This window comes from Pogona vitticeps, chromosome 6 (genome assembly GCF_051106095.1).
Source record: "Pogona vitticeps strain Pit_001003342236 chromosome 6, PviZW2.1, whole genome shotgun sequence".
NCBI lineage: Eukaryota > Metazoa > Chordata > Lepidosauria > Squamata > Agamidae > Pogona > Pogona vitticeps.
In genome coordinates this window covers 116,599,146-116,624,354 of record NC_135788.1, presented here as the reverse complement: position 1 = coordinate 116,624,354, position 25,209 = coordinate 116,599,146, and the positions used below count along the sequence as shown (strand labels likewise).

The 25,209-nt window shown below is 48.8% G+C and overlaps 1 protein-coding gene and 1 non-coding gene across 5 annotated transcripts in view; both read left to right on the top strand.

Annotated features, from left to right (window-relative positions):
- Positions 1 to 22,712, top strand: part of CHD8 (chromodomain helicase DNA binding protein 8) — a 72,222-nt gene extending 49,510 nt beyond the window's left edge. For 3 of the 4 annotated variants that reach the window (XM_072977009.2, XM_078378275.1, XM_072977010.2), the window contains 20 exons: positions 1,871 to 2,038; positions 2,476 to 2,655; positions 3,050 to 3,160; positions 4,773 to 4,984; positions 6,810 to 7,009; positions 7,745 to 7,946; positions 9,006 to 9,095; positions 10,976 to 11,079; positions 11,561 to 11,675; positions 12,529 to 12,604; positions 13,294 to 13,348; positions 13,488 to 13,683; positions 14,064 to 14,272; positions 15,483 to 16,055; positions 16,925 to 17,070; positions 17,626 to 17,883; positions 19,034 to 19,141; positions 19,260 to 19,439; positions 19,940 to 20,062; positions 21,314 to 22,712. In XM_072977009.2, the coding sequence (XP_072833110.2) occupies positions 1,871 to 2,038; positions 2,476 to 2,655; positions 3,050 to 3,160; positions 4,773 to 4,984; positions 6,810 to 7,009; positions 7,745 to 7,946; positions 9,006 to 9,095; positions 10,976 to 11,079; positions 11,561 to 11,675; positions 12,529 to 12,604; positions 13,294 to 13,348; positions 13,488 to 13,683; positions 14,064 to 14,272; positions 15,483 to 16,055; positions 16,925 to 17,070; positions 17,626 to 17,883; positions 19,034 to 19,141; positions 19,260 to 19,439; positions 19,940 to 20,062; positions 21,314 to 21,787 (3,780 nt within the window). In that variant the 3' untranslated portion in view covers positions 21,788 to 22,712. The remainder of the gene's footprint in view (positions 1 to 1,870; positions 2,039 to 2,475; positions 2,656 to 3,049; positions 3,161 to 4,772; positions 4,985 to 6,809; positions 7,010 to 7,744; positions 7,947 to 9,005; positions 9,096 to 10,975; positions 11,080 to 11,560; positions 11,676 to 12,528; positions 12,605 to 13,293; positions 13,349 to 13,487; positions 13,684 to 14,063; positions 14,273 to 15,482; positions 16,056 to 16,924; positions 17,071 to 17,625; positions 17,884 to 19,033; positions 19,142 to 19,259; positions 19,440 to 19,939; positions 20,063 to 21,313) is intronic. The other variant, XM_072977011.2, reaches the window with a different exon arrangement.
- LOC140701566 (small nucleolar RNA U6-53/MBII-28) lies at positions 12,344 to 12,452 on the top strand. The gene has a single exon (XR_012080457.2). It is a non-coding gene; the product is annotated as a small nucleolar RNA U6-53/MBII-28 (small nucleolar RNA).
- Positions 22,713 to 25,209: the final 2,497 nt, after the last annotated feature.

Sequence of the window (25,209 nt, the reverse complement as noted above, 5' to 3'; positions counted from 1 at the left end):
CTGCCCCACCTACTTCGAAGCATTCTTTTAAGAACAAACCACAGATCGTTCTCCTTGTACCTTTCAAAGCTACCTTTCTGCTGCCGGGGGGTAGGATGGACGTCATGTCATGAAGACCTCCCTATTTCCGTTCCCCCAGTTCCACTGTCTTCTTTGTTACTCTCCCGGTAGAACTGCTAGGGATCCCAGGGGTTCTGGCATCTGGCTGCAGAGCCAAAGGTTGGGAGTTCTATCCCCCCAAGGGGCCTCCTTGACCAGGGCTGGATTTGATGATGATATATGTGGTCTTGTCGTACTTCAGTTGTGAACAAACCACATAGTATTACTGTGGTTCCTGTAGCCTTCCACCAAGATTTGGGAATACCGTAGAGCAGAGGTCCCCAAGGCAAGGGGGTGCCCTAGCTTTTCTGCAGCCGGTCTGCGGGGCTAAAAAGGTTGGGGACTGCTGCCATAGGGCCTTGTGGAATCAGTCTGTGGTAGAGGGATCAATCCTGTGCCATTTCCCCTTCAAGCTTTTTCCCCCTAGTTATTGTCTCTTGGTTGTCCGAACGCAGGTTTTCCCTGTCTCTCAGCTCATGGATAGGCAGGTTCTTTGAAAGTAAACAAAGTCCATTTCTCTGTGGAGTGTTTCTTTAATGCAGTGTTTCCCAACCTGGTGGTCACCCATTTTTTTCCCTGGGGGGCTGTGGTCACCTTACATGGGTTTCAGCTCTTGTTAAATAATTTTTTCCTTGATTTTTCAGAGCAGGATATTAAAGTTGGCATGCATGTGTCTGTATGAGAAACAGGCCCTTTGGAAAGATAAAGAAAGGATAACTTTGCCCACTATAAAGTCTTGTTTATGCAAACGTGGTGATATGCGTGGGGAGGATCAGAGGTTACCTGGCTGTTATAAAAGGGGGTTGTGACTTGGAAAAAAGGTTGGGAACCAGTGATATAAAATATGCTTTCCCCAGCATGACATCCTTCTTGGTATGAATAGAAGTAGATTTGACATCGACAACATTGAATAAAATTAACGCTAGTTATCTGAATGTCTGTTGGAAATGTGAGAAGGATATTGGTACATACTTTCATATGTGGTGGGAATGCAAAAAAGTACAAAGCTTTTGGAAACTAATCTTTAAAGAACTAAATGACATATGTGAAAAAGATATAGAATTCAATCCTGAGATAGCGCTGTTATCGATATTTGAGAGTGTGGAATATGATAAGATGACTAGAGAATTGATTACCAGTTTAATAATAGCTAGGAATTGGAAATCAAAGTCTGAATTTTGAATGGAAGAATGGTATAATGAAATATGGAACATTGCTATAAATGATAAGTTAACTTGTAACTTAAGGGTTAAGAAAGGAGAGTTGAAAAAGAATAATTTTTATGAAATATGGGGCAGATTTTTTTGAATATGTGCTAACAAGGAAAAGGGAAAGCTCCAAATTAAGAATCGGTGCAGTTCTGGAGAAAAGGACAATAAAGGAAGAAGAATAAAGACAGAGGAAGAAGAGGATTATTGCAGGAGGCCCCAACTAGGGTGGTGGGGAACACAGTCGATTTGTATTTTGGTTTATGTATTTTATGGTTATATTGTAGTTTAAGGGGGGGGGAGGCTAAAAAAAAAAAAGAACTAGAGTAAAAAAATTATACTGTCCTCCGTTTCTTTATTAATCCTGGCTGGGACCCAGAAAATAGACTTTGGATACAGCACCAGGGAGCAATGTATGGCTTTGTGTGTTGGGCTCCCAGCTCCCTCCTCCCGAAGCCCATGGAGGGGAGAAAATGCTTGAAAGGGGTTGGGAGCCCCGGCTTTCATGATTTTACTCTAATCCCCCTTCTTCCATTTCTTTGGCTTTCTCGTCTTTCCCCCAGGCCCAAGCCCGCTGCCACCGCATCGGTCAGAGCAAAGCGGTGAAGGTGTACCGTCTCATCACCCGCAACTCTTACGAGCGCGAGATGTTCGACAAAGCCAGCCTCAAGCTGGGGCTGGACAAGGCCGTCCTGCAGTCCATGAGCGGGCGAGAGGGCAGCATCGCTGGGGTAAACGTTTGCCACCGTGGGGTGGGTGGGGAAGGGGGTGGAACGCACACAGACACACACACACGTGCAGGAGGGGGAAAGGCAGGGTAAAAATATGGGGAGGAGGGAATAGGAAGGAAGGAAGGACAGTATATAAGATGATGAACAGAGAGTGGGAAAGATAAGAACATCCAGTCTACACTAAAATGGAAGCCATATATATGGCTCTGAGATCATAACCTCACTTCCTTTCTAGCCCAGGGTCAATATTTTTCCCTTTTTCTGATCATCATATTTTCTTCTCAAAAAACGAATCCTTCTGGTCCTTTAGCCGAGCCTTTCTCTTACGATCCTCCTTCCATTCTGGCCCAAGATGGACTTGAGAGGATGGGATTCTCATCCCTCCATATTCTCATTATTATCTTCTTTTTTCCTCCCCCATCCTGCCCGATCTCCAGATCCAGCAGTTTTCCAAGAAAGAAATCGAGGACTTGCTGCGGAAGGGGGCCTACGCGGCCATCATGGAAGAGGACGACGAGGGCTCCAAGTTCTGTGAGGAAGACATCGACCAGATTCTGCTTCGGCGGACAACCACCATCACCATCGAGAGTGAGGGGAAAGGGTCGACCTTTGCCAAGGTACCCGTCGGCTCTTTGACTGGATCTGGCAGATTGGCTTTGGAACGCCAGAAAGCATGGTTCTTCTCTAATTGGGTTTTTCAGCATTTTTGCAAGATGAAGAGGGCAGGAGGCCTAGAAGAGGGGGAGTACTGGGGATGGGCCACAGGATCGTAAGCTGAGGAGGGCAGGGTGGCAGAAGAAGTGGATGGAGGAATGTCAGAGTAATTTCATGGAACTGTTCAAGCAGACCTGTGGACCGTGTTCCTTCCACTTTCATGAGGTCTAGAAACTTGATGGCTTGGTTTTGAAATGGAAACCCACACTGGGTTCTGTATTGCAAATGACATACTCTCAGGCTTCTCACCCCCCCCCCATTTATCTTTTTGTTTGTTTGTTTGTTCCTCTTTTCTAGGCGAGCTTTGTGGCTTCCGAGAACAGGACCGATATTGCCCTGGACGACCCCAACTTCTGGCAGAAGTGGGCCAAGAAGGCAGATTTGGACCTTGATATGCTCAACAGCAAGGTGGGCCGGGGTGGGGTCTGTAAAGAGAGAGTTGTGTCCTGCACTGTCCCATTTCAGTCCTGGATGACCCCAGAAACCCATCGCTGGGCCCATTCAGCTTCGTGTTGTCCCCTCTAACCAATTTCCAGGGTCTGAGGCAGGATTCGTTCTCTAGCCTAACCGGGAGATGTTCAGATTGGGGGCCCCTCCATGCAAAGCACATATGATGCTCCCCGCAAGTTAGGATGATGACCCAAAGGGTCACCAATTGTACTAGGAAGTCCTTTCCACGTGGCTTGTCCCCAGAAATGATAGATACACCTCACTTCCCATAAATGGAGGTGGTTTGATCCTGGCAGGAGTGTGATTCGCGCAGATGGGGAGAGAGGAACTTAGAGAATAATTGAGTTGGAAGGGTTGTATCAGGCCCTCACGTCCAACCCCTTGCTCAGTGCAGGAATCCAAATCAAAGCAGATCTGAACCATGGTTGTGCAATTTTTTCCAGCGCTGGAGCGTTCATGGCCTCCGGAGGTCATTGGCTCCATTGATGTACTACTCTTACAGTTAGGAAGTGTTTTTTTCCTGATATTCAGTCGAAACCTGGCTTCCTGTAGCTTGAGACCCATTATCATGTGTCGTAAACCCTGGGGTGATGGAGAACAGATCTTCAGCTGCGGTGTCCAGTACTGCACACAGTACTCTAGATCAGTGGTTCTTAACCTTTGTTACTTGGATGTTTTTGAACTGCAACTCCCAGAAGCCCCAGCCAGCGCAGTTGGTGGTGAAGGTTTCTGGGAGTTGCAGTCCAAAACTCTTGAGTAACCCAAGGTTAAGAACCAGTGCTCTAGATCAGTGGTCCCCAACCTTGGGCCTCCAGATGTTCTTGGACTTCAACTCCCAGAAATCCTGGCCAGAAGAGGTGGTGATGAAGGCTTCTGGGAGTTGTAGTTCAAGAACATCTGGAGGCCCAAGGTTGGGGACCACTGCTCTAGATGACTCCTAACCAGTGCCAAACGGAGAGGGACTAGGACCTTGCAGGATTTAGAGACTATGCTTCTGTTAATGCAGCCTACCATCACACCGGCTGGTTTCTTGCAGTCACACCACCGTTGATTCATATTCAACCTGCCTTTGAGGATACCCAGCAGAAGGGCTGGCATTCACATGTGGTGGAAGGAGCATGGAAGACCTGGCTTTTCCACCAGGTCTCCCTAATCATTAGGTTACTGAGATCTCATACCAACATGAATCTGACCCAGGTCCGGGAGGCCATGGAAGACAGGAGGGCCTGGCGTGCTCTGGTCCATGGGGTCACGAAGAGTCGGACACGACTAAACAACAACAACTGAGATCTTGGCCTCCCTTTTACCATCCTTTTCATCGTCCTTTTACCACCTTCACTGCCATCTGTTTTGATTTATCATGCTGGTTATTCTATTTGTTTCAACGTATGTGCTGTATTGTTATTATTATTTTTATCATGTCTTGATATTGCGCTGTTTATTTTGTGGTTAGCTGCCCAGAGTGGCCTGGTTTGCCCGATGGTGCGCGGTATGAATCCAATAAATAAATAAATCATAAATAAGTCCCCCCCCCCCATCTCTCATTTTCCCTCTTCTCTGCCTTCGACAGAACAACCTGGTGATCGACACGCCCCGGGTGCGCAAGCAGACTCGCCACTTCAGCACCCTGAAGGATGATGACCTGGTCGAGTTCTCCGACCTGGAGAGCGACGACGATGACCGGCCACGCTCCCGGCGCCACGACCGGCACCACCACCCGCTCCACCATTCCTACGGGCGCACGGACTGCTTCCAGGTGGAGAAACAACTGCTGGTCTATGGGTATGTGGCCAGGAGGGAGGCAACCTCGGGGGCGGCGGGAGGTGGAGGAAAGGGGGGGGGACCGTTTGCTGGGGGGCGGCAGGCTTGGCCGTCATCTCTTCCGATGAATCTGGACAGCTCAGCGACTTCGGTCTCTGGCTGTGAAGCCCGAGGTGGGGAGTTCGAATCCCCTGCCGGGCCTCCTGGAGAGGGGCTGAACCCGATGATCCAGAGGATCCCTCCCAGTTCTGCAGTCCAAAGGTGGTTTCATAAGATCACGAGGTTCATCCTTGCTCCCTACCAAGCCACTCGACTTCCTGTGGGCGAGGAAGGGTGCCGTCTCGATCAAGCGATCTTTTACGCCCATTTGTTCTGCTTGATGATATCGGCTTGGATCTGCATGTGATGAGAAAGAAATGTATATATATTTCTCCCTTCAACAACATAGGGGGTTACGGGTGCCAGGCCCCCATGGATTTAAAAATCCATGTATACCTCTTATACCTCCCTCCCCGCCCCATGTATAAGTAAACAGGAGCCTCGTGGCGCAGTGGTTAAACTGCAGTACTGCAGTCAGAACTCTGCTCATGACCTGAGTTCAAGTCCAAGTAGCCGGCTCAAGTTCACTCAGCCTTCCATCCTTCTGATAAATTGAGTACCCAGCTTGCTGGGGGCGCAAGGCGTCGCCTGCATAATCAAATTGTAAACTGCACAGAGAGTGCTTTAAGCTTTGTGGGTTGGTATATAAGCTGCACACTTTGCTTTTTCTTTTACAAAGCATAAACAGTCGATTCACACACCCACACCTCTACCCCTTCCCACAACCTGTGTCAGCCTCTGGGCTTGATCCAGTACCCCCTTCATCTGCTCCGTGGAGCTGCCGTGAGGGGAAAGGGGAACAGTTGAGTTGCCCCCTGAGATGGACCATGATACTCAGATCCGTGCCATTCAAGTAGGATGCGTGTACTTCTAGTTGTTTTTTTAAATGGTCTTGGTGGGTACATCTTAGAAGAAGCATTTTCTCCGGTGAGAGATTCAGTAGAAACACAAGAAAGGCTGTGTGCCATTTCCGCCCCCCCCCCCCAGTTTTTTTCCATATTGAAATACAAGACACCTTTATTTTAAAGAAAACGGTTTGCTTATTTCATCCAGGATGTGTTTTTAGTATCTTTTCGGTTATTTTTAAATAATTTTAACTGCTCCGTTATTTGACGGAGCAATTAAAGTTAGCCTCTTTGCTTATTCATTGGGGCCATGCTGGGTGTTGGGAGAGATTTTCCATTGCCCTGTCACAACCTTCCCCAGAGTTAAAGGGCCATGTGTTTGGGGGATGATGGGGGTTATAGTCCAGCCCATATGGAGGGAGGGACCCTATTGGAGAAGGAGGCAGTAACACAAGAAACAGTTGACTTGGGCGTTAAAGCTCAAGCAGATTTTTAAAACAAATTGCACACCAAGCGAAGTAAACCCTTGGTTGTACAGTAGGATTCTCTTACCCGCGGGATCGGTATTCACGGATATCCACAGTCTGATAATATTTAAATTATTTTTAAAAATCCTAGGAATATAGATTTTTTATGGTGAAGTTATAGATGGAGCCAGAGACTATGCTGTGTACAGCATTTCTTACTAAAACAGCGTTCTCTATAATCAGAATTTTTCAGAATCCATGGGAGGGGGCAGTGTGTGTGTGTGTCATACTGTGCATTCCTCCATCTTCAGTGAAATCTGCAGGCAAATGACCGTGCAAACAATGGTGTCCTTGTTCAGTAAGGGAGCCCGTTGTGCATGTGGCCAGGATCAACCCCCTAACCCCTATCCGATCTTGTTCCTCTCTGCCCGCCAGCTGGGGTCGTTGGCGGGAGATCCTGGCGCACGGGCGTTTCAAGCGGCGGATGTCCGAGCGGGACGTGGAGACCATCTGCCGCGCCATCTTGGTGTACTGCCTCATGCATTACCGGGGCGACGAGAACATCAAAGGCTTCATCTGGGATCTCATCAGCCCCGTGGAGAACGGGAAGGCCAAAGAACTTCAAAACCACTCCGGTAAGGGGGAGCCAGGGTTATTTTCCCCTCCCCGCGTACTGTGGTGTTTGACGTCACCCTTTGTCTTGCGGTGGCAGAGACCTCGGCCAAACTTGGTCTGCCCTTTTGTGGCCGGACATTGGGGAGGCCTTCATCTTGTTTGTTGTGGGTTGGGGGGGGGGCGGGCGCAAGAGTTTGAGATGGCAGAACCCTTGGGGAATGGGATATTGATGATGTTTAGGGGTGCCTCGGGGTCAAACTTGACATTAAAGGAAATGTGCATTCCCTGTCATCGGTCCATTTTTCCCCCTCCTCCAGCGGAATGTCATTAGAGATGCATGGCTTATCAATCAGGCTTGCAAATCAGAGTCTCTTATTTGTTGTTAGTCGCCCAGAGTAGACTGTCGTCTAGATGGGCAGGATATAAATTACACAAATAAACAAATTTACTTTTTAATGATGGGTCACAAAACTAAGCAGGCTAAATGCCAGATGCTGAGAGGAGGTCAGTGACGTGCTGTGACAATCAGAGGTTTTTCATCGCTTGAAGGAGCACTTCTTCTGAATACCCCCTATGTCTAGTTTGACCTCGGGAGAGGCACTGCCTCTCTTTCTGTGGGCTCCCAAACACAACGTTTGGCTGAGGGTGTTCCTTGTTTGGTTGTGTGTATATTGTCTCTGTGTTGAGAGCTCAAGATGTGATGGAAAAGCTGGGATAACTCTAATCCCTGTGCACTGGTTCCATATTATACCTAGAGAGCCATGCCCCTGCTCTGAGCTCACTTCCTGTTCCTCGGGCAGGCCTGTCCATCCCAGTCCCGAGGGGCCGCAAAGGGAAGAAGGTCAAGTCCCAGACCACCTTCGACCTCCAGAAAGCTGAATGGATCCGCAAGTACAACCCCGACACCCTCTTCCAGGATGAGGGCTATAAGAAGCATCTCAAGCACCAGTGTAACAAGTAAGACAGGAGGTAGAGGAGAGACCTTTTAGGCGCCTTAGTGAGGGCCACCTCTTCCCAGGTATCCCAACGCCATTCCAGGAAAAAAAAAAACCAGAAGCCCTATTGTACACCAAAAAGTATGACCCACGTAGTTCACTGTCCAGTCGGACCCCCCTTATCCACGGTATCTGTATCCATTAATTCACTTAACCGTGGCCCGAAAATATTTAAAAGAATAATCCTAGAAATGTACCGTATTTTTCCGTGTATAAGACTATACTTTCGTCTAAAATCTTTAGGCTAAAAATTGAGGGTCATCTTATACATGGAAATAAGCTGAGGAGAGAACAAAAACAAGTGGAAGGGAAAGCAGGAATCAAAGCGATCTTGCAGGACTTTAATCCCTTTCCCCCCTACACTTGCTAAGCCCCACTTAGATTTCTTAATAAGTAGGGGCGTCTTATACATGGGGTGTCTTATACATGGAAAAATACGGTATATTTCTAAAGATTAAGTTACCAGAACAGGGAGCCAGAGATCCTCCTTATGTAGGTGGTCACTATTAAAATGGTGTTGGCTCTAATTTTTAACATCCACAGAGGGTGGGTTTGGAAACAATCCCCCACGGATATAGGGCTTTTACCGTACTTGCCTTCTGTCTGAGAAATTGCTGTTGGGTGACTCATTGTCGGATTACGACTCCTGTAATCCTCCAGGGGATTATGGGAATTGTAATCACAGGCAGCATCTACAGGGTTGGAGAAGGTTAGCGTAGATGGGTTGCCGCCTGTGTTGATCCTTCGTGAACCCTGTCTTCCTCTCGTCAGGAGTTCCAGCAATGCAAACGATGGTGGCTGATGGTTTTTCTTGTCTTAGACTCCCTTGCATGTCCTTCTCCGTCCATAGGACCAGACTCCCTCTCCCCCAAAAAAGAAAGTTCTTTTCCCTCCCCTCTCTTAGTGTTTAGCAAGGGAGAGATCGAGATGAGGATTGCTTTTGGGGTGTCATTAATAAGAATGTGTGCCATCTTCCGACCCCCAATGTCATGCCGCTGAAATCTGTTCTTCTCCTCTGTAGGGTGCTCTTGCGGGTTCGCATGCTTTACTACCTACGCCAAGAGGTGATTGGGGACCAAGCAGAGAAAGTGTTGGCAGGCGCCACTTCCAGGTAAGCGTATTCTCTCTGTGGCTTTTGAAATCGCACGCCTGCATTTTAATCCCAACTTTTCTTCCAGGAAACACAGGATAACCTTGTGTATATTTTTCTATCTCCCTCAGTTACCTTAACAGTCTTATGCTGTGTGGTTGGTTGAGGCTTGGTGGCTGGAGCAAGGTCTCTCAGTGGGTTTTGAAAAGTTCTCCTTTGGATGAAAGACAACTTTAGGAAAATCATAGAATAATTGAGTCTGGAGGGGCCTATAAGGCCATCAAGCCCAGTCCCCTGCTCAAGGCAGGAATACAAATCCAAGAATATCGGACAGATGGTTATCTAACATTTTGTTGAATGCTGCTCCTGTTGGAGCGCTCACCATCTCCCAAGGTAATCGGTTTTCTCATACTGCAGAGTTAAGAAGTGTTTTTTCTGATGTTCAGCCTAAATCTGGTTTCCTGTAACTTGAGCCCATTATTAAGTGCTGAGGGGTAATTGAGAACAGGTCCCACCCCTCTTCTGTATACTATCTTTCAAGTATTGGTATCTACTTTTCAAGTATCGGTGGCATCCCATCTCCCCCGCCGTCTTCTTTTCTCAAGGCTAAAACATGTCGAGTTCCTTCCATCTTTCCTCCTAGGGCTTGGTTTCCAGTCCCCGGATCATCCTTGTTTCCCTCCTCTGAATTTGCTCCCATTTGTCTGAATCCTTCTTAAAATGCAGTGTCCATAACTTGACACAGTACTCTAGATGAGGCCTAATCAAGGGTGAATGGAGTAGGAATAATGCTTCACCGGATTTGGAGACTATACTTCTATTAATGCAGTGGTTCTTAACCTTTGTTACTCGGATGTTTTTGAACTGCAGCTCCCAGAAACCCCAGCCAGCACAGTTGATGGTGAAGGCTTCTGGGAGTTGCAGTCCAAAACTCCTGAGTAACCCAAGGTTAAGAACCAGTGTATTAATGCATTCTAAAATAGCATTGGCCTTTTTTGCAGCCCCATCACACTGTCGGCTCATGTTCAGCTTGTGATCTCACTCGCACTACTACTGAGCCAAATATCCTCCATCTTGTAACTCTCTGCTGTACATTGGTTCAAAAGTTTTTGTTTTCTCTCAGAACGGGTTTCTGTATGTTCTCAGATGACGTGACAGAAAATGTTATCCCATCGATTCCTTCCTCAGTCTCTTTTAGATAAACGTCTAGAAATGAAGCAATCCTCACTGAGGTTTGTCCTATCTACCTTGTTTCCCCAAAAATGAGACCTAACCTGAAAATAAGCCCTAGTCTGATTTTTCAGGATGTTCGTAATATAAGCCCTACCCCCAAAATAAGCCCAGTTAAGTGAAACCCCATCCTCCACCCTTGTGCACCAACCAGAGAATGACATGACTATATTTGAATAAATATAGATTGTTGTACATAAAAAAACATTCCCTAAAAATAAGCCCTGATGCGTTTTGTGAGCAAAAATTAATATAAGACCCTGTCTTATTTTCAGGGAAACACGGTATAAGAGCATTTACTGGTGTCACTTTTTTTGCTGAGAAGCATTCGTGCCCTGAGTTCCAGTAGGAAAGACTCTCAGAGCAACCTCGATGGTTTTAAAATAAGATGAGGCAGTCCTTTCCTCCTTTATTATTATTTCAGAAGACATGACATAAAAGGAAAAGCAGACAGGGAGGGAAAAGGAAAATGGGGAAAATCAAGCGCCAGTTCTTTAAAAGTGTGTTGTTTCTCATTCTGGTGTAAAAGCTGCTGGGCGAGAGTTGGGAAGGGTCATGGTTCATCGAAGAGGGCTCCTCTGGGAGTCCTAAGATTGTGTTTCTCAGCATGCTCATGCTTTTCTTGATTCTCCCCACCCACTCCCCCTTACCGCCCCTTCTCATTCCTACAGTGAAATCGACATGTGGTTCCCACTGCTGGATCAAGCAGAAGTCCCCACGACGTGGTGGGATACAGAAGCTGACAAGTCTTTGCTCCTTGGAGTCTTCAAACACGGTAGGGGATGCGGTCCTCCATTTGTGGAATAAGGCTAACCTTTCTCCCTCCCCTTGCAGCCTAGTCTCCTCGGGAGTTTCTGGACTTCACAAATCCTAGCCAACGTGCCCAGGTTTGGCACGGTGCGATTTGTAGTCCGGGCCCCTTGTTTTTCTGGAAAAAATATATCTCCAGTAGCTCACGATCATTGGGGCCCGGATAAAAGGGGTTGCAAGTAACACTGTCAAAGAACAGAACAGCAAATAAAAATCCCAAGTTGTGAGTTAAAAGCTAAAAAAATACTGAATAGGGTGTCTCGGGGGGCATGAGAAGGTCACTCAAGAATGGGAAAAGGGGCTTCCGTAGCAAAGGGAACTCCCAAATCGTGACACAGTCCCAGTGAGGACCATATGTATCAACGTTAATTTTTATGGAAAAGCCAAGGAGGATTAAGGACATCTCTTCCTAACTCCTCTTTTTTTTTTTCATGTGCTTCGTTTAGGTTACGAGAAATACAACACGATGCGAGCTGACCCAGCGCTGTGCTTCCTGGAGAAGGCCGGTCGCCCAGATGAGAAGGCCATCGCTGCTGAGCACCGCCTGGATGTGGGCGAGGGGTGAGTGGCCGGGCACACGGCGGGCTGAGCTTTCGCTAAGAAGAGTTTCCTAGAGAGGACTGGAAATTATACCCCCCTGTGGTGGGGCTGAGCTTGGCAAACTGTCCGGTTTGGGTCCCAAACCTGGAGAAGCCGCTAGCTAGCTAGCTAGCGTGGCCCGTGGAGGATTCTGAGATTTTTTTAAGTATGCAAAACTGTCCCAAATGGGGGATACAGTGGTGCCTCGCTTGACGACATTAATTGGTTCCAGCGAAATCGGTGTAGAGCAAAAATGTCATCAAACGAAATAAAAAACCCATTGAAATGCATTGAAAACCGTTCAGTGCGTTACAGTGGGCTGAATACCTGCTCATCCAGCAAAGATCCTCCATACGGCGGCCATTTTCAGTACCTGTAAAGTGAGGAATCCATCCTAGAAAACAGCGGGGGGGGGGCATTTTCTTCAGCCGGTGGCCATTTTGAAACTGTTTGCTGATCATCATGAAGCGAAAATCTGTTCCCGAAGCAGGGAACCGATCATCGCACAGCGAAAAAAAACATTTAAAATATTGTTTTGCGATCGCAAAAGTGATCGCAAAAACGTCAACATAAAGCAGATTCGTCGTAGAGCGGGGTAATCGTCCAGCGGGGCACGACTGTACCTTTGGATTCTGAAATGTGATGCAGCGCACCCATGATGACACGCCATGCTAATACCGAGGCACCGATCGGAGCCATTGGCCCTGAATTCGGGTGTCGTTGAGTTAAGCTGACTTCTCACGGGAAGGCCTGAGGTGTGCGTTTGAAAGGGGACGGGAAGGCTGGGAATTCCTCGGGCAGCAACTTAACTGGACTTCTCTTCCTTTCCGGACAGCGTGGATTTTGACAAAGATTGCGAAGACCCAGAATACAAACCCGTGGGAGGCCCAGCAAAAGAGCCGGAAGGCGAGGTGAGATCCTGAACCTCGCTGTATCCTTTATACAGGTCCTAGCCACTTGGCCCTCGTGATCATTAAAACCAGGCAGCAGTTATATAATACGTCTTTTCCTATAACATCCTGCAGCTTACTTTAAGGCTGTGAAAACAGCTGACACGGACTAGGCAGCGTGCTCAGGTTTCAGATTTAAAAAGAGAGAGACCTCCCTATCTGTTAAGGGGCCAAGTTTGTTTTCCAAGAATGCTTTTGGGGGGAGAGCGGCTGTTCCAGGGATAAGTGGGGCCAAGTGCAAGAGAATGGGGCCCCAAATCAGAGCATGTTTCAGCTTCAAGCTTTCACAGCAGGTGCCTAAAGCTCAGGCATTTCAGCTTCTTAGGTTGAGAGGGAAGTGAACAAAAGGTAGAGGACACCACCACCACCACCACTGCCGCCAGTAGATCCTGGGGAAGGGGTTGAGGCCATCTGGAGGAGCCCAGAAGGCCAGATTCATCCACAAGGCCGAAAGTTCCCCATCCTGGTGTGAAAAAGACACAGCACCAAAGGAGAAGGGTTGAGGAGGGAGGAGGAAAACGAAGAAGCATTCTTAATCTCCAAGTTCCTCCGCTTGGTGGAGTGGCTGCTGAATGACCGTTGAGAAGGGCGCGCTGGGGGGGTAGACGCTGCCCGTCCCTCCGTTGTGGCACTGATCTCTCTGTTGACAGGGTGACCCCCTGATGATGATGGATGAGGAAATATCCGTGGTGGATGGAGAGGAAGGTAAAAACTGGCTGGCTGGTAGAGGTTCTTGCGGGAGGTTGTGGTGGCTGCAGTTGTTTTGAGTGTGTAAGTCAACACGGCGATAGTGATGCTGGTAGAGAAAGCGAGCGTAGTGATGTCGCTGCCATCTTTCTCTCAGGCCAACCAGGGACCCTGTTCTGGCCCCCGGCCTCAGCGCTCACAGCCCGTTTGCGGAGGCTGATCACCGCCTTCCAGCGGAGCTACAAGCGCGAGCAGCTTAAGATGGAGGCTGCTGAGCGAGGGGACCGGCGTCGCCGGCGTTGCGAGGCGGCCTTCAAGCTGAAGGAGATGGTGCGGCGGGAAAAGCAGCAAAGGTAATGCTCCGGGGGCTGAGGTCGGGACCTGGGGGAAACCTTTTTCACTGGTCTCCCTTTTTTAAATAGTTTCAGACTGTGGATAAGTGGAATCAGTGGCTACTGATCTTGTCACTACAACGGTTCTCCTGTACATTGAAAGCCCTGTTTGGAACACTATATATAAGTCGGTTTTGACTTGACGGCACATAACACACACACACAGGCTGTCCTGTCTTATTCAACTCTCTTTCTTCCTTCACCCCTTCTTCCCTGGCCAGTCATTGATGGGTACAGACTGGTTCTGAGAACAACTCTGTAAATTTCCAATTCCTCCTATGAGTGGTGGAACTGGAGGTCCCTCCATGGAGACTAGCTTCTCCCTCCTCTTCCCTTCAAAGGTGGACGCGTCGAGAGCAGTCGGACTTTTACCGCGTGGTCTCCACGTTTGGGGTGGAGTACGACCCGGACACCCTGCGCTTCCACTGGAACCGCTTCCGGGCCCTGGCCCGCCTGGACAAGAAGACGGACGAGAGCCTCGCCAAGTATTTCCACGGTTTCGTGGCCATGTGTCGGCAAGTCTGCCGGCTGCCGCCGGCCGCGAGTGATGGTGAGCGATAGGACGCGAAGGGAGATCTCCAGGGCTGGGGCACAGAGTGGCCGTCCATCTCTCAACTGGCTTTTTGGGCCTTTCTCTATAAATCCCATTGTTGGTCCCGATCAAAAAGGCTGATGGAATCAAGGAACTGGGTTAAGCTTCATTGTTTTGGCATGTCTTCCATAGCCTAGACAAGCGCCGAGTGTGTGGAATTACCTTATTTTTCCATCTATAAGATGCCCCCATGTATAAGACCCTCCCCACTTTTCTAACCCAAAATTAAGAAATCTAAGTGAGGCTTAGCAAGTTTAGGGGGAAAGGGATCAAAGTGTTGCAGGATTGCTTTGATTCCTGCTTTCTCCCTTCGTGCCAAGCCCCGCGGAGCTTAGCAAAAGGACCGGGAAAGGGATCAAAGCAATCGTGCAACTGCACAATCATTTTGATCCCTTCCCCCCTTTTACAGCCACAGGATTGCTTTGATTCTTTCCCCCTTCCTTTTGTTAAGCCCCATGGGACTTAGCAAGCAGAGGGGAAAGCAGGGATCAAAGCGATCCTGCAGCGCTTTGATCCCTGCTTTCCTTTTGCTAAGGATTAGCAAGTGGAGGGGAAAGCAGGGATCAAAGCCCTGCAGGAACAATTTGATCCCTGCTTTCCCCTCCACTTGTTTTTTCTCTTCTCAGCTTACTTCCGTGTATGAGACGATCCTCAATTTTTAGTCTAAAAATTTTAGACAAAAGTATGGTCTTATACACAGAAAAATACGGTATCTTCTGTTGTTGTGCCTTCGGGTTTGGTTTTTTCTTTTTTTTTCCAGAGCTGCTGGTTGAATGAGCAAAATCCCGATAAGAGTCCTTCCCCTCTGTTCTATTCAGCAGCAGCAGCTGCTGTAAGACTCTTTCTTATGGCTTGAAAACACATGTTATTATGAAAGGAGCCTCGTGGCACAGTGGTTAAACTGTAGTATTGCAGCCAAAACTGTGGTCACGGTCAGTGTTCGATCTGGCCGCCGGCTGGAGGTTCACTCAGCCTTCCATCCTTCCAAGGTCGGTAAAATAAATACCCAGCTCGTGGAGAAGCGGGGACAATAATGTGTAGCCTGGATCGTTCCATTGTAAACCGCCAGGGAGTGCTTGAAGTGCTATGGGGCAGTGCAGAAGCAGCACACTTTTGCTTTTTATTCTTTTCTTTTATGCACCGGCCTGTTTCTCTCCATCTCTCCCAGAGTCTCCAGACCCCACGCTCTTCATTGAGCCCATCACGGAGGAGCGGGCCTCGCGCACGCTGTATCGCATCGACCTGCTGCGGCGCCTGCGGGAGCAAGTGCTCTGCCACCCGCTCCTGGAGGAACGCCTGGCCCTCTGCCAGCCTCCCGGGCCCGAGATGCCCTCCTGGTGGCAGTGCGGCCGTCACGACGGGGAGCTCCTGCGAGGGGTGGCCCGCCACGGCCTTAGCCAGACCGACACCACCGTCATGCAGGACCCGGACTTCTCCTTCCTGGCGGCTCGCCTCAGCCACCTGCACAGCCGGGCCGGGGGCCCCGGGACGCCCCCGCTGCCGGCTCCCGGGCTCCAGCCGCAGCTTTCGGGGCTCCCTCTTTCCGGGGCCGGCGGGACTCCCGCTCCGTCTCCTTTGCTTCTGCCTCCGCCCTTGCATGAGCTGCCTGCGCCCCCCCAGCCCCAGCCTCTCCCGGTGAAGACGGAATCCGCCGACGACTCCGATTCCGAGCTGGACCTCAGCAAGATCTCGGCTTCTTCTTCCGGCTCTTCCACCTCGGGATGTTCCGATGACAGCGAGGGTGAGCCAGGTTCCCGGTCTCTTCCACTCTCTTCTCCCGCCTTCCCGTGGCTTCACGAACCCCCTCTTGATCCCTGTTGTTCTCCGTTCTGGGCTGCTGAGATGTTTTGGTCTTCCCACAGGGTTCTGTCACTGCCTTTCCTCTCAAAACAAGGGGTGCCAGTTGACGAAAGTATCTGTTTAATTTCGGTGGTTTCGAACCTTGAGTCCTCAGACATTCTTGGACTACAACTCCCAGAAGCCTTCACTGTTTAGTTGCGCTGGCCGGGGCTTTTGGGAGTTTCAGTCCAAGAACCTTTGGAGATCCAAGATTGGGAACCCCTGGGTTTTTAGATGGTTACTGATTGGCTTTTTTAAAAACCCATCTTAACCACGTTTTGAATGCTTTTTGAGACATATTTTAAGCTGTTCCTCCAAAGAGCTCAGGGTAGCCTTTAAAAATCCCTTGGCCAGCCACCCATGGGGCTTGCAGTGTTTTATTTCTTATTTTATTTTATTGGTATTTTTTTCCGGCCGGAACGGATTAATGGGGTCCCAGTGCATTCCTATGGGAAACGATGCTTCAACGTACAACCATTTCGAGTTATGCCCATCTTCTGGAACGGAAGTCGAGGCACTGCTGTACCCCATTTCTCTTGGATCTAGGATTTGCAGACTCTTCTCAAAATGGAATTAAATAAAAAATGGGGACCAAGCTGTCCTCTCCGTGCGCCAAGCACTCCTGTATTTTTTGACAGCGGGGCAGAAGCATTGATGGGCTTTATTATTATTATTTTGCGGCCCATTGTTCTCCCCTTTGATTGCTGTGCCGAGGTATCCCTCTCGGAGGACCGCCTTCAGGTGCTGTCTCTTCTTTCTCCCTCCCCCCAGGTGAAGAGGCCTCTTGTGGAGGGAAACTGTTTGAGGAAGAGGAGTCGCTGCTGTCCCTGCCCACCTCCCATGAGGGCAACTCGCCGCAACCCAGTGCTTCGGATCTGCTCCTGCAGGAACGCCAGCGGGCTCACGAGTGGCCAAAGGTCAGGAAGGCGCTGGGCGGAGGGGAAAGCCCTCCGGGGTGGGGCTGGGCGGGACCCTGACCGGGTTGCGTATTGCGGTCGCCTAAAAACCCAGGGCTTGACATCCCGAAGAGTGGGAAGGGAGAGCCTTCAGATGTCGTGGGCTGTAGTTCATCCTCTCATTGGGCTTCTGTGAAGGTCAAGTCCAAAACGTCTCAAGAGATGGCTTAAAGAGGTCCTGAAGTCCAGGGCGAGAGGGTCTCCCATTGTGCCTGGACGTGGGTCAGTTGACGGGAGCGTCACTCGCCTGCAGCTTGTCCCCCCTTCCCTGCTGGGGAAAAAAAAGTGGGTTTCAGGTCTGCAAAATAAAATCAGTTCAAACTGTTGGCTGATGGTGTGGGCCTTTTTTTGTGCGGAATGAGAGCCAGGAGGTACGGCCAAAAGGTGGAGGACACGGGCTTGGCTGGAGAATTTCCGCTCCAAAGGGAGAAGGCAGGGATTGAACCTGAGCCACGCTGGCGGTTCTTGGGGCGGAGGGCTGATGCCGTCTCTCAGTCTCTGTTCTGCATCCACCAGGACCGGGTTCTCATCAACCGCATCGACTTGGTGTGTCAGGCGGTGCTGTCCGGGAAGTGGCCCACCACGCAGCTGGGCCAGGTGGGTCCCTGCCTCGGCCACGGAGAGGGGCTGCCGCGCTTGCACGGAGAGTACACTAGCTCGCCCATCCCGCACATCTGCCCCCTGGCGGGCGGGACGCAGGAAGAAGGAGCGACGTCTTTCACCCGCCTCCGGCATGGCGGCCAAGAAAAGGAGTTCACTGTGCAGATCAAAGATGTGAGTAGAACGAGCCCTGGATGGTGGGAAGGGTGGCGGAGCTAATACGGAATCCCCCAAATACGCCTCGTACCCATTTCCTGGTGTCTCCTTAATTAATAGCACTTCTTACACTGAGATGCCTTCATTGTATTACAGTAGGACTCCCTTATCCGCGGGTTCAGTATCTGCTGGTTCGCTTGATCACAGTCAGAAAATACTGACAGAAAAAATCTAGAAATATTTCTCTATATCATAATTAGTTACCAGAACTGGTCATTAGGGAGAGCTAAAGGACACACTATGTATAATGTTTGCTATTAAAGTAGTATTCCATGTTTTTTTCCGCCCCCACTGGCAGGTGGGCCTTGGAACCGATCCTCACATGGATACAGAGGTCCATGCTGTTCTGTGAAAGCCATACATATAAAAAAGACAGAATGCTAGATCTTGGGGAGAGTTACTTTCTTTTGACAGCCATTCCAGTGTGTTAATTGTTTTTTTAAAAAATGATTATGTATGTAGTGTTGTTTTTTTTAAATCTGCTTTTCTAATCAGTTGTGAGCCGCTTTGGGTTCCCGCTGGGGAGAAAAGTGGCGTATAAATAAATAAAATTAATATATTCCAGAGGCCATGCTGGCCAGGGGATTATGGAAGTGGTTATCTCACGAAGGGACTTTCCTCAACTGTGCAAAATGCTCTCGCTCTCGACATGGTGCCTGCCGCCGTTTCCCATTTGAGAAGGAAAGCAGTGGCCAGTTCTAGAGAGATCACCCCTAAAACTAGAGCAGCCAAGTCTTTTTTTTATTTTTTTGGCAATTAAAATTGGGCAAACAGTAGAAAACTCACCGGGTGCTCTTGGTTGATGTTTTCCCATTATATTGTGGATCTGAATAGCTATTTTAGTACATTTTGGACATCGCTGCGGTCAGTGCTCAGAATTGCTTGGAATGGGGGAACGGATGCCTGGATGTTTATGGGAACAGCTGTAGAGCGGCAAGCGGGGGGCAGATCTTAGGGAGAAGAGACAAAACAAGGGTGGGAAACGTCACATCCTGGGGTGGTTGTCTCCAGTTTTTGCTGCCTGGCCTCCCCATAAACTAAAGGAAGCGCAGCGCCCTGCCCAGTGCAGCCCCGACTAGGACCCGTAACCCTCCTGTCCCTTTTCTAGGAAGAGGGGATCAAACTGACCTTCCAGAAGCACAAACTGATCCCCAACGGCACCGTGCGGGATCGCCCTGCCCTCACCCAAAAGAAAAGCAACAAGAAGATGGTGGAGGTAAAAGACGGAGGAGCCTAGTTTTTAAATCTGTGCCGTCAGAACTGCAGGAGGCTTGCTGGGAGCGGTTGGGCGCGCTGTGTTTCTCACCCTTCCTTTCTTTTCCTTGGCTGTCCAGCTGGAGCTCCAGTGTCTGGAATCCTTGCGGGGCCCCGATATCGACCTCGAGGCCCGAATCCCCGTGGTCAACAAGACGGACGGGACCCTTCTGGTGGGTGACGCAGCTCCCCGGCGGGCAGACCTCGAAGTGTGGTTGCAGGCTCACCCGGAGTATGCTGTGGACCCTCGCTTCCTGGCTGTAAGCATCGCTGGAGTTGCTTCTTTATTTTTCAGGCCCTGTCAAGCCCGTTTGGAAACCACCCGGGGCTTGGCGTGACCTGTTTGATCCCCCGACTAGTGCCGTGTCCCCATGGCACTAGCCTTTCCTAACTTGGCTAAGAGAGAGTGGCTACCTTTTTATTCTCCTGTTTCTCTCGGAAATTCCACGAAACTTAGCTCTTCTCTTTGCCCTGTTTTAATCCCCAGAGACCAGGCTCCATAGAGCGTTCACTATGATCTGTGGGTTTTTTGGCATCCAGGGGGTGGGGCGGGGCATTGAAACTGATCCCCGTGGATATGGGGTTTTACTGTACATGCTGTTAAAAGATTATGATGCCATGAAAGATCTGTAAGAGTTCTAGAAAATAAGGTGGCTTCATAAAACAAAAGGTAAGCAGCTGTGATAAATGAATATGACGGAGGTTCTTGGATTTACTTTGCTGTGAACTCATGCTTTCTCTGCTTCCCCGTCTCATCAAGTATATGGAGGAGCGTCGGAAGCACCGATGGCCCCGGTTTCCAAAGCCAGTTCCGATAGAGCCGAGCTGCCTGGTGGGGCTGGAGCGGATGCAAGCGGCCGGTATCTCAGCCAACGGCAAGAAGGTGATTAAATGATAGAGTCTGCCTTTGGTCTTAACAATATTTAACAACTCCTCTTTTCAATGATGTTAAAACTTTGAGTGTAATTTTAGAATCCTCAGAAGAAATGGCGGTATGCTTATTTTTAAGCCTCACCTTGCAAGAGGAGAAATAAAGGCGTTAACAGAACATAAAACAGTATGGGCTTTTTAGACTTAAATACAGTGGTGCCCCGCATAGCAACAATAATCCATTCTGAAAAAATCGTCGCTATGTGGATTCGTCGCTATGTGAGGCAAAAAAAGCCCATAGGAACGCATTAAAACACGTTTAATGCGTTCCTATGGGCAAAAAACTCACCTTAATGCGAAGATCCTCCATGCGGCCGCCATTCTCGCTGCCCGGTAAGCAAGGAAAGGGCGCGAAAACACAGCGGGCAGCCATTTCCTTTACCCGGTGGCCATTTTGGAACTGCCGATCAGCTGTTAAAAAAATCGCTATGTGAAAATCGGTAAGCGAAACGCTTACCGATCAGATTTTTTGACATTAGAAACATCGCAATGCGATCGCTTTTGTGATTGCTTAAAACACGTTGCAATGCGGATTCATCGTTAACTGAGGTGCTCGTTAAGCGAGGCACCACTGTATGCAGAACTGTTAACTAGCGTGATGTCTGAGGGTGACTGAAATTCAGATTTCCTGCATGCTAGATAGGCTGTACAGATTGGTGTATTTTTTGACGACACCTTGCAGAGGGTGGCAAAGCAGGGAGAAAATTCTTGTATGTTTTAAAAATTCTTAGTCAAGCTATCTGAATAGCTGTCTCCCCCTATAAACCTCCCCAGGTTCTAAGATCCACAGGAAAGACCCTTCTCTCCACCCCACGACTCCACCAGTAAGGATATGAAACAGCCTATTCCTATCATGTGGAAATCTCTTCCCTAAGAAGTTCCGTTTTGTTTTTCCTAGTTATCCTTCGTACCTTCCTTTTCAAGCAGACTTTAGCCATTGAACAAGCGGCAGAAGCAAAAGCATTTATCGGCAGCCGGGACAGGCTTTTAAATTCTTCCATTTTTGATATATATTTTTTAAAAAAATGTTTACTGGTCTTTTCTTAATCTTCTTGTAAGTGTTATTTTAAAACTTGGTCTCGGTGTGTGTGTGTTTGGAATTGTTTTTGTGAGCGGCCTTTCGGTGCTTACTGTGGGAGAAAGGTGGAATAGAACCAAAAAAGAAGGGAAGATCCGATCCTGTTTTTTCTGTTCATTTTCCTAGGGGTTTCTGCCCGATCCCACAACCAACCGCCTTCTGCCGGGACCCGTCGGGGTGGACAGTGCGCAGAAGCGGGGCCGACAAACCCCCATGGAGTTCTCCAACATGATGGCTCTAATGGGAGCTGGCCGAGTCCAGCTCGGAGCCGCCGGGCCCCTCTCCTTACACCATGCCCACTTTCAAGCCGGCCCGGCGCACGGATCTCCCTTACAGTACATGCCCTTCTCGGCCACTGCCGCCGCCACCGCCACTTCCTCCTCCACCCCCCTGCTCCATCCCGCCCTCAGCCACGCCGGCTACGCCACGGGCCCCTTGCACCTGGGCCACCCCCCGCCCGTCGACGAGGACGAGGAGGAAGACGAGATGGACGACTTGTCTCAGGGCTACGCCAGCTCGGAGCGGGACTTCTCGTTGCTCGACGACGACCCCATGATGCCGGCCAACTCCGACTCCAGCGACGAAGGGGGCGACGATTGAGGACAGAGGGGCGCGGACGCCACGCCGGCCCAGCTTGGCTGAGAGTCGCCGTCCCCCTTCTCTTGATGTTTAAAATTGGACGGGCCAGAGGCCACCCGACCCGATCGGAGCCCACGGGCCAGTTGGGTTCCTTTTGCGATCCGTGCGGCTTGTCGGGAGGGCGAAAGGGGGGGGGGTCCCTCCCGCCCCTCACCGGGGTTGTTGGCTTGGGAAACCGCTCCTCCTTCCAATGGGTGCTCCTGTGTGGCTTTTAAAATGGAAAACGGAAAGGAAACGGCTTTCGGTGTGGTCGGACTTATCTCTCTTTCTGGCACTTGGTACCACCAGGTTGCAGCCTTTCGGTTTGCCGGCTTGCTCTGCCCTGAGCAGAGAAGGGACGCCACAGCCGGGGGCTCCTCAGTCTCACCAAGATGAAATGGGTTATAGGTAGCAACTCTCTTTTTTTCGTTGGTTTGTTATTTTTCTTTCCTGGCTCTGCCCACAGCCCTGCTCCATTTCCCTCCCACCTCGCCCCCCACCCCCAGAGTCATGTGCTTTCAACATAAAAGTACAAAACGGGAGGGTGGGGTGTCTCTTTTTCCTTTCCCGTCGTCCCCCTCTCCCATCTCTCCACGTGGGTGTGGGGGGGTTATATTTATAAATATGTAATATGTCTTGTGTAATATGGCCGAAGCTGTGGGGATGAATTGTGGGGGGAGTCGAGTCACACGAGGGTGGGTTTTGGGGAGGGGAGGGGTGGCCCAGGGGCTGTGGAGGAAGAGACGATAGAGGTTCCTGTAGCTGGATTCTCCTTTTTTTCCTCTCTCTCTTTTGTTTCTTTTTTTTTAATAAAAAGAACAAAAATGCACAAAAAATTTTACCCCTCCCAATCCTCTATTCGTTCATCGTGTTGTATCAATTGCATAAAAACCTTCCTAAGAATTGAGACGTGCATCTGTGTGTCATCTCTCTTTCTCTCGCTCTCTCCAAGGATATTTGAGAGTCATGATGGGTGGGAGAGTTGGAAGGGGCCTATAAGGCCATCTAGGCCAACCTCTTGCTCAGTACTGGAATCCACATCAAAGCAGATCTGACAGATGGCTATCCAGTAAGGCCTCCAGTGCTGGAGCACTCATCAACTCCCGAGGTCACTGGTTCCACTGTCGTACTGCTCTAACAGTTAGGAAGTTTTTCCTGATATTCAACCGAAAGCTGGCTTCCTGTCACTTGAGCCCCGTTATTTACATGCCTGCACTCTGGGATGATCGAGAATAAAATCCTGCCCCAACTTTATATGATTGCCTTTCAAGAATTTGAAGTGCTATCCTATCTCTCCTCAGCCTTCTTTTCTCAAGGCTAAACATGCCCAGATTTTTCAGTCTTTCCTGCTAGGGCTTGGTTTCCAGTCCCCTAATCATCCTTGCCGCCCTTCTCTGAACTTGCTCCATTTTGTTGGCATCCTTCTTGAAATGTGGTGTCCAGAACTGGACACAGTACTCTAGAAGAAGCCTAACCAGGGCTAAATAGAGATGAACTAGGACCGCACGGAATTTGGAGACTGTACTTCTGTTAATGCATCCTAAAATAGCACTTGCCTGTTTTGCAGCCACATCACACTCATATTCTACTTGTGATCTATAACAATTCCAAGATCTTTCTCACTCATAGTATAACTGAGGCAAGTATCCTCCTCCTTCTAACTGTGTATTTGATTTTTAAGCCCTAGGGAGAATGAAGATTTTGTAAGGGCAAAATGGTGGGAGATTTAGGACAGATAAAAAGAAAGACTTCACTCTACTTAGGTTAGAACTTTATAATCTTATATTCTTGGAATTTTAGAGCTGTAAAGGACCCTATGGATCATTGAGTTCAGCCTGTCTCAAGGTGGCCCAGTGGGGAATCAAACTCCCAGCCATACCTAAACCACATAGCTATCCAGTGAAACTGTAATATGTAGTGATGGCACCTGATATTACAGTTTTAATCCTCGCTTGATTGTTGTCATTGATTAGGGTCCTTGCCCCATTTTTATAGCACATTCTGACTCTATATGGCTAAAGCTGGTTTGTTGGTCTTTTTAGAAAACCGTGATAAAGCAGAGCAAAAATATGTTTTGGTAGTAAATAGATTGGCCTGAGTCAAGGATAACTCAAATTTCTTCCATGGGATGGGGGCAGTGGAATTCACTGGAATCAGAAAATACTGTGTAATACGAGGAATATGTTTTATTTTACTTCATCTAGTCTTATTTTACTTGTATTCCATGTTGTGCTTTTTTGGCTCTGGATGGACCGTGCGTGCGCTTTGGGGCATTTTTGGACACTTTTGTACTCTGCCACAGATGGGCATTCTGTGATTCTCACCTGGATCAGAAAAAGCCTTATGACACATAGTACAGTTTTAAAAACTGATATATCTTGGTGAATGACTGTGAAGAATGAATTAGACATTCACGGAGAAGAAGGCTACCGTGGCCTGCTCCTGCGATTTCATCTACTGAATTTAGTGGAGCTGTATTTTGAGTAAAGATGTACAGCACTACTGTGGTCCGCTGTGCTTTTTAGAATCTGATCTTGGATTAAAACCTAATACCACCGGATAAATCACCACAAACAAAATCCAAAAGGCAGAGGTCTCGGGCATATATAATGCCTTATTTTTCTGCTGTGCCTCAGCGTTTCCCATTGGGGATAGACAAAAAGGAAATACTGTAACTGTTTCTGCTTACTACAACTCCCATCAACCACAGCTTATTGCTAAATGTCAACTGTATGGGGGGATATTTTAAGGTGTGTTTGCTCCTTGAAGTGTTGATCAATTTAGGCGCGAACCCTCCTGAGACGAAGGGCATATGATGACAAAGACTTTATTGAGAATTTTTAAAAAACGCTTTCTGTCCACAAGAATGTGCTTTAAAAGGCGGAAGTGCCTTGCTTTAACAAGTGTTTTAACATCATTATTTTCCTCAGTCCCGTGCAAGGTGTAAATCTCCTGTCCAACTCATGCTTTCAGGTGGTGTAGCTTGCAAATGACCTGCCAATTAACGGAGCCCGTTCTTGACTGGACTGAATCATTCACAGTAAGACAGAATGGCGGGAGCGCTGGTTAGCCTCTGCGCATGCGCTTCCGTGTCTCCAGCGGCCGCGCGAAAGGAGCAGGTGCTTTTGGGCAAGCAAGCGCAGAAGTACCCTCTAGAACTAGGAAAGAAACGCTGAACCATACCAGTGGTTGGAAGTGTGCTTCCGGGTTAATTTCGCAAAAGTTTTTTTTTAATCGTCTCAATATTACGTTTGCATTCCCTCGGAAACAGTTCGTGCTAATACTAATTCTACCCGAAGCAACGTTCTTTTTTTCCATGTGAAAAAAATCAGTTTTTAACCATGACTTTTTTTCAAAAAAAAAAAAGCTCTTGCATGATAGACTTCCTGGGCTGATGCAATGTG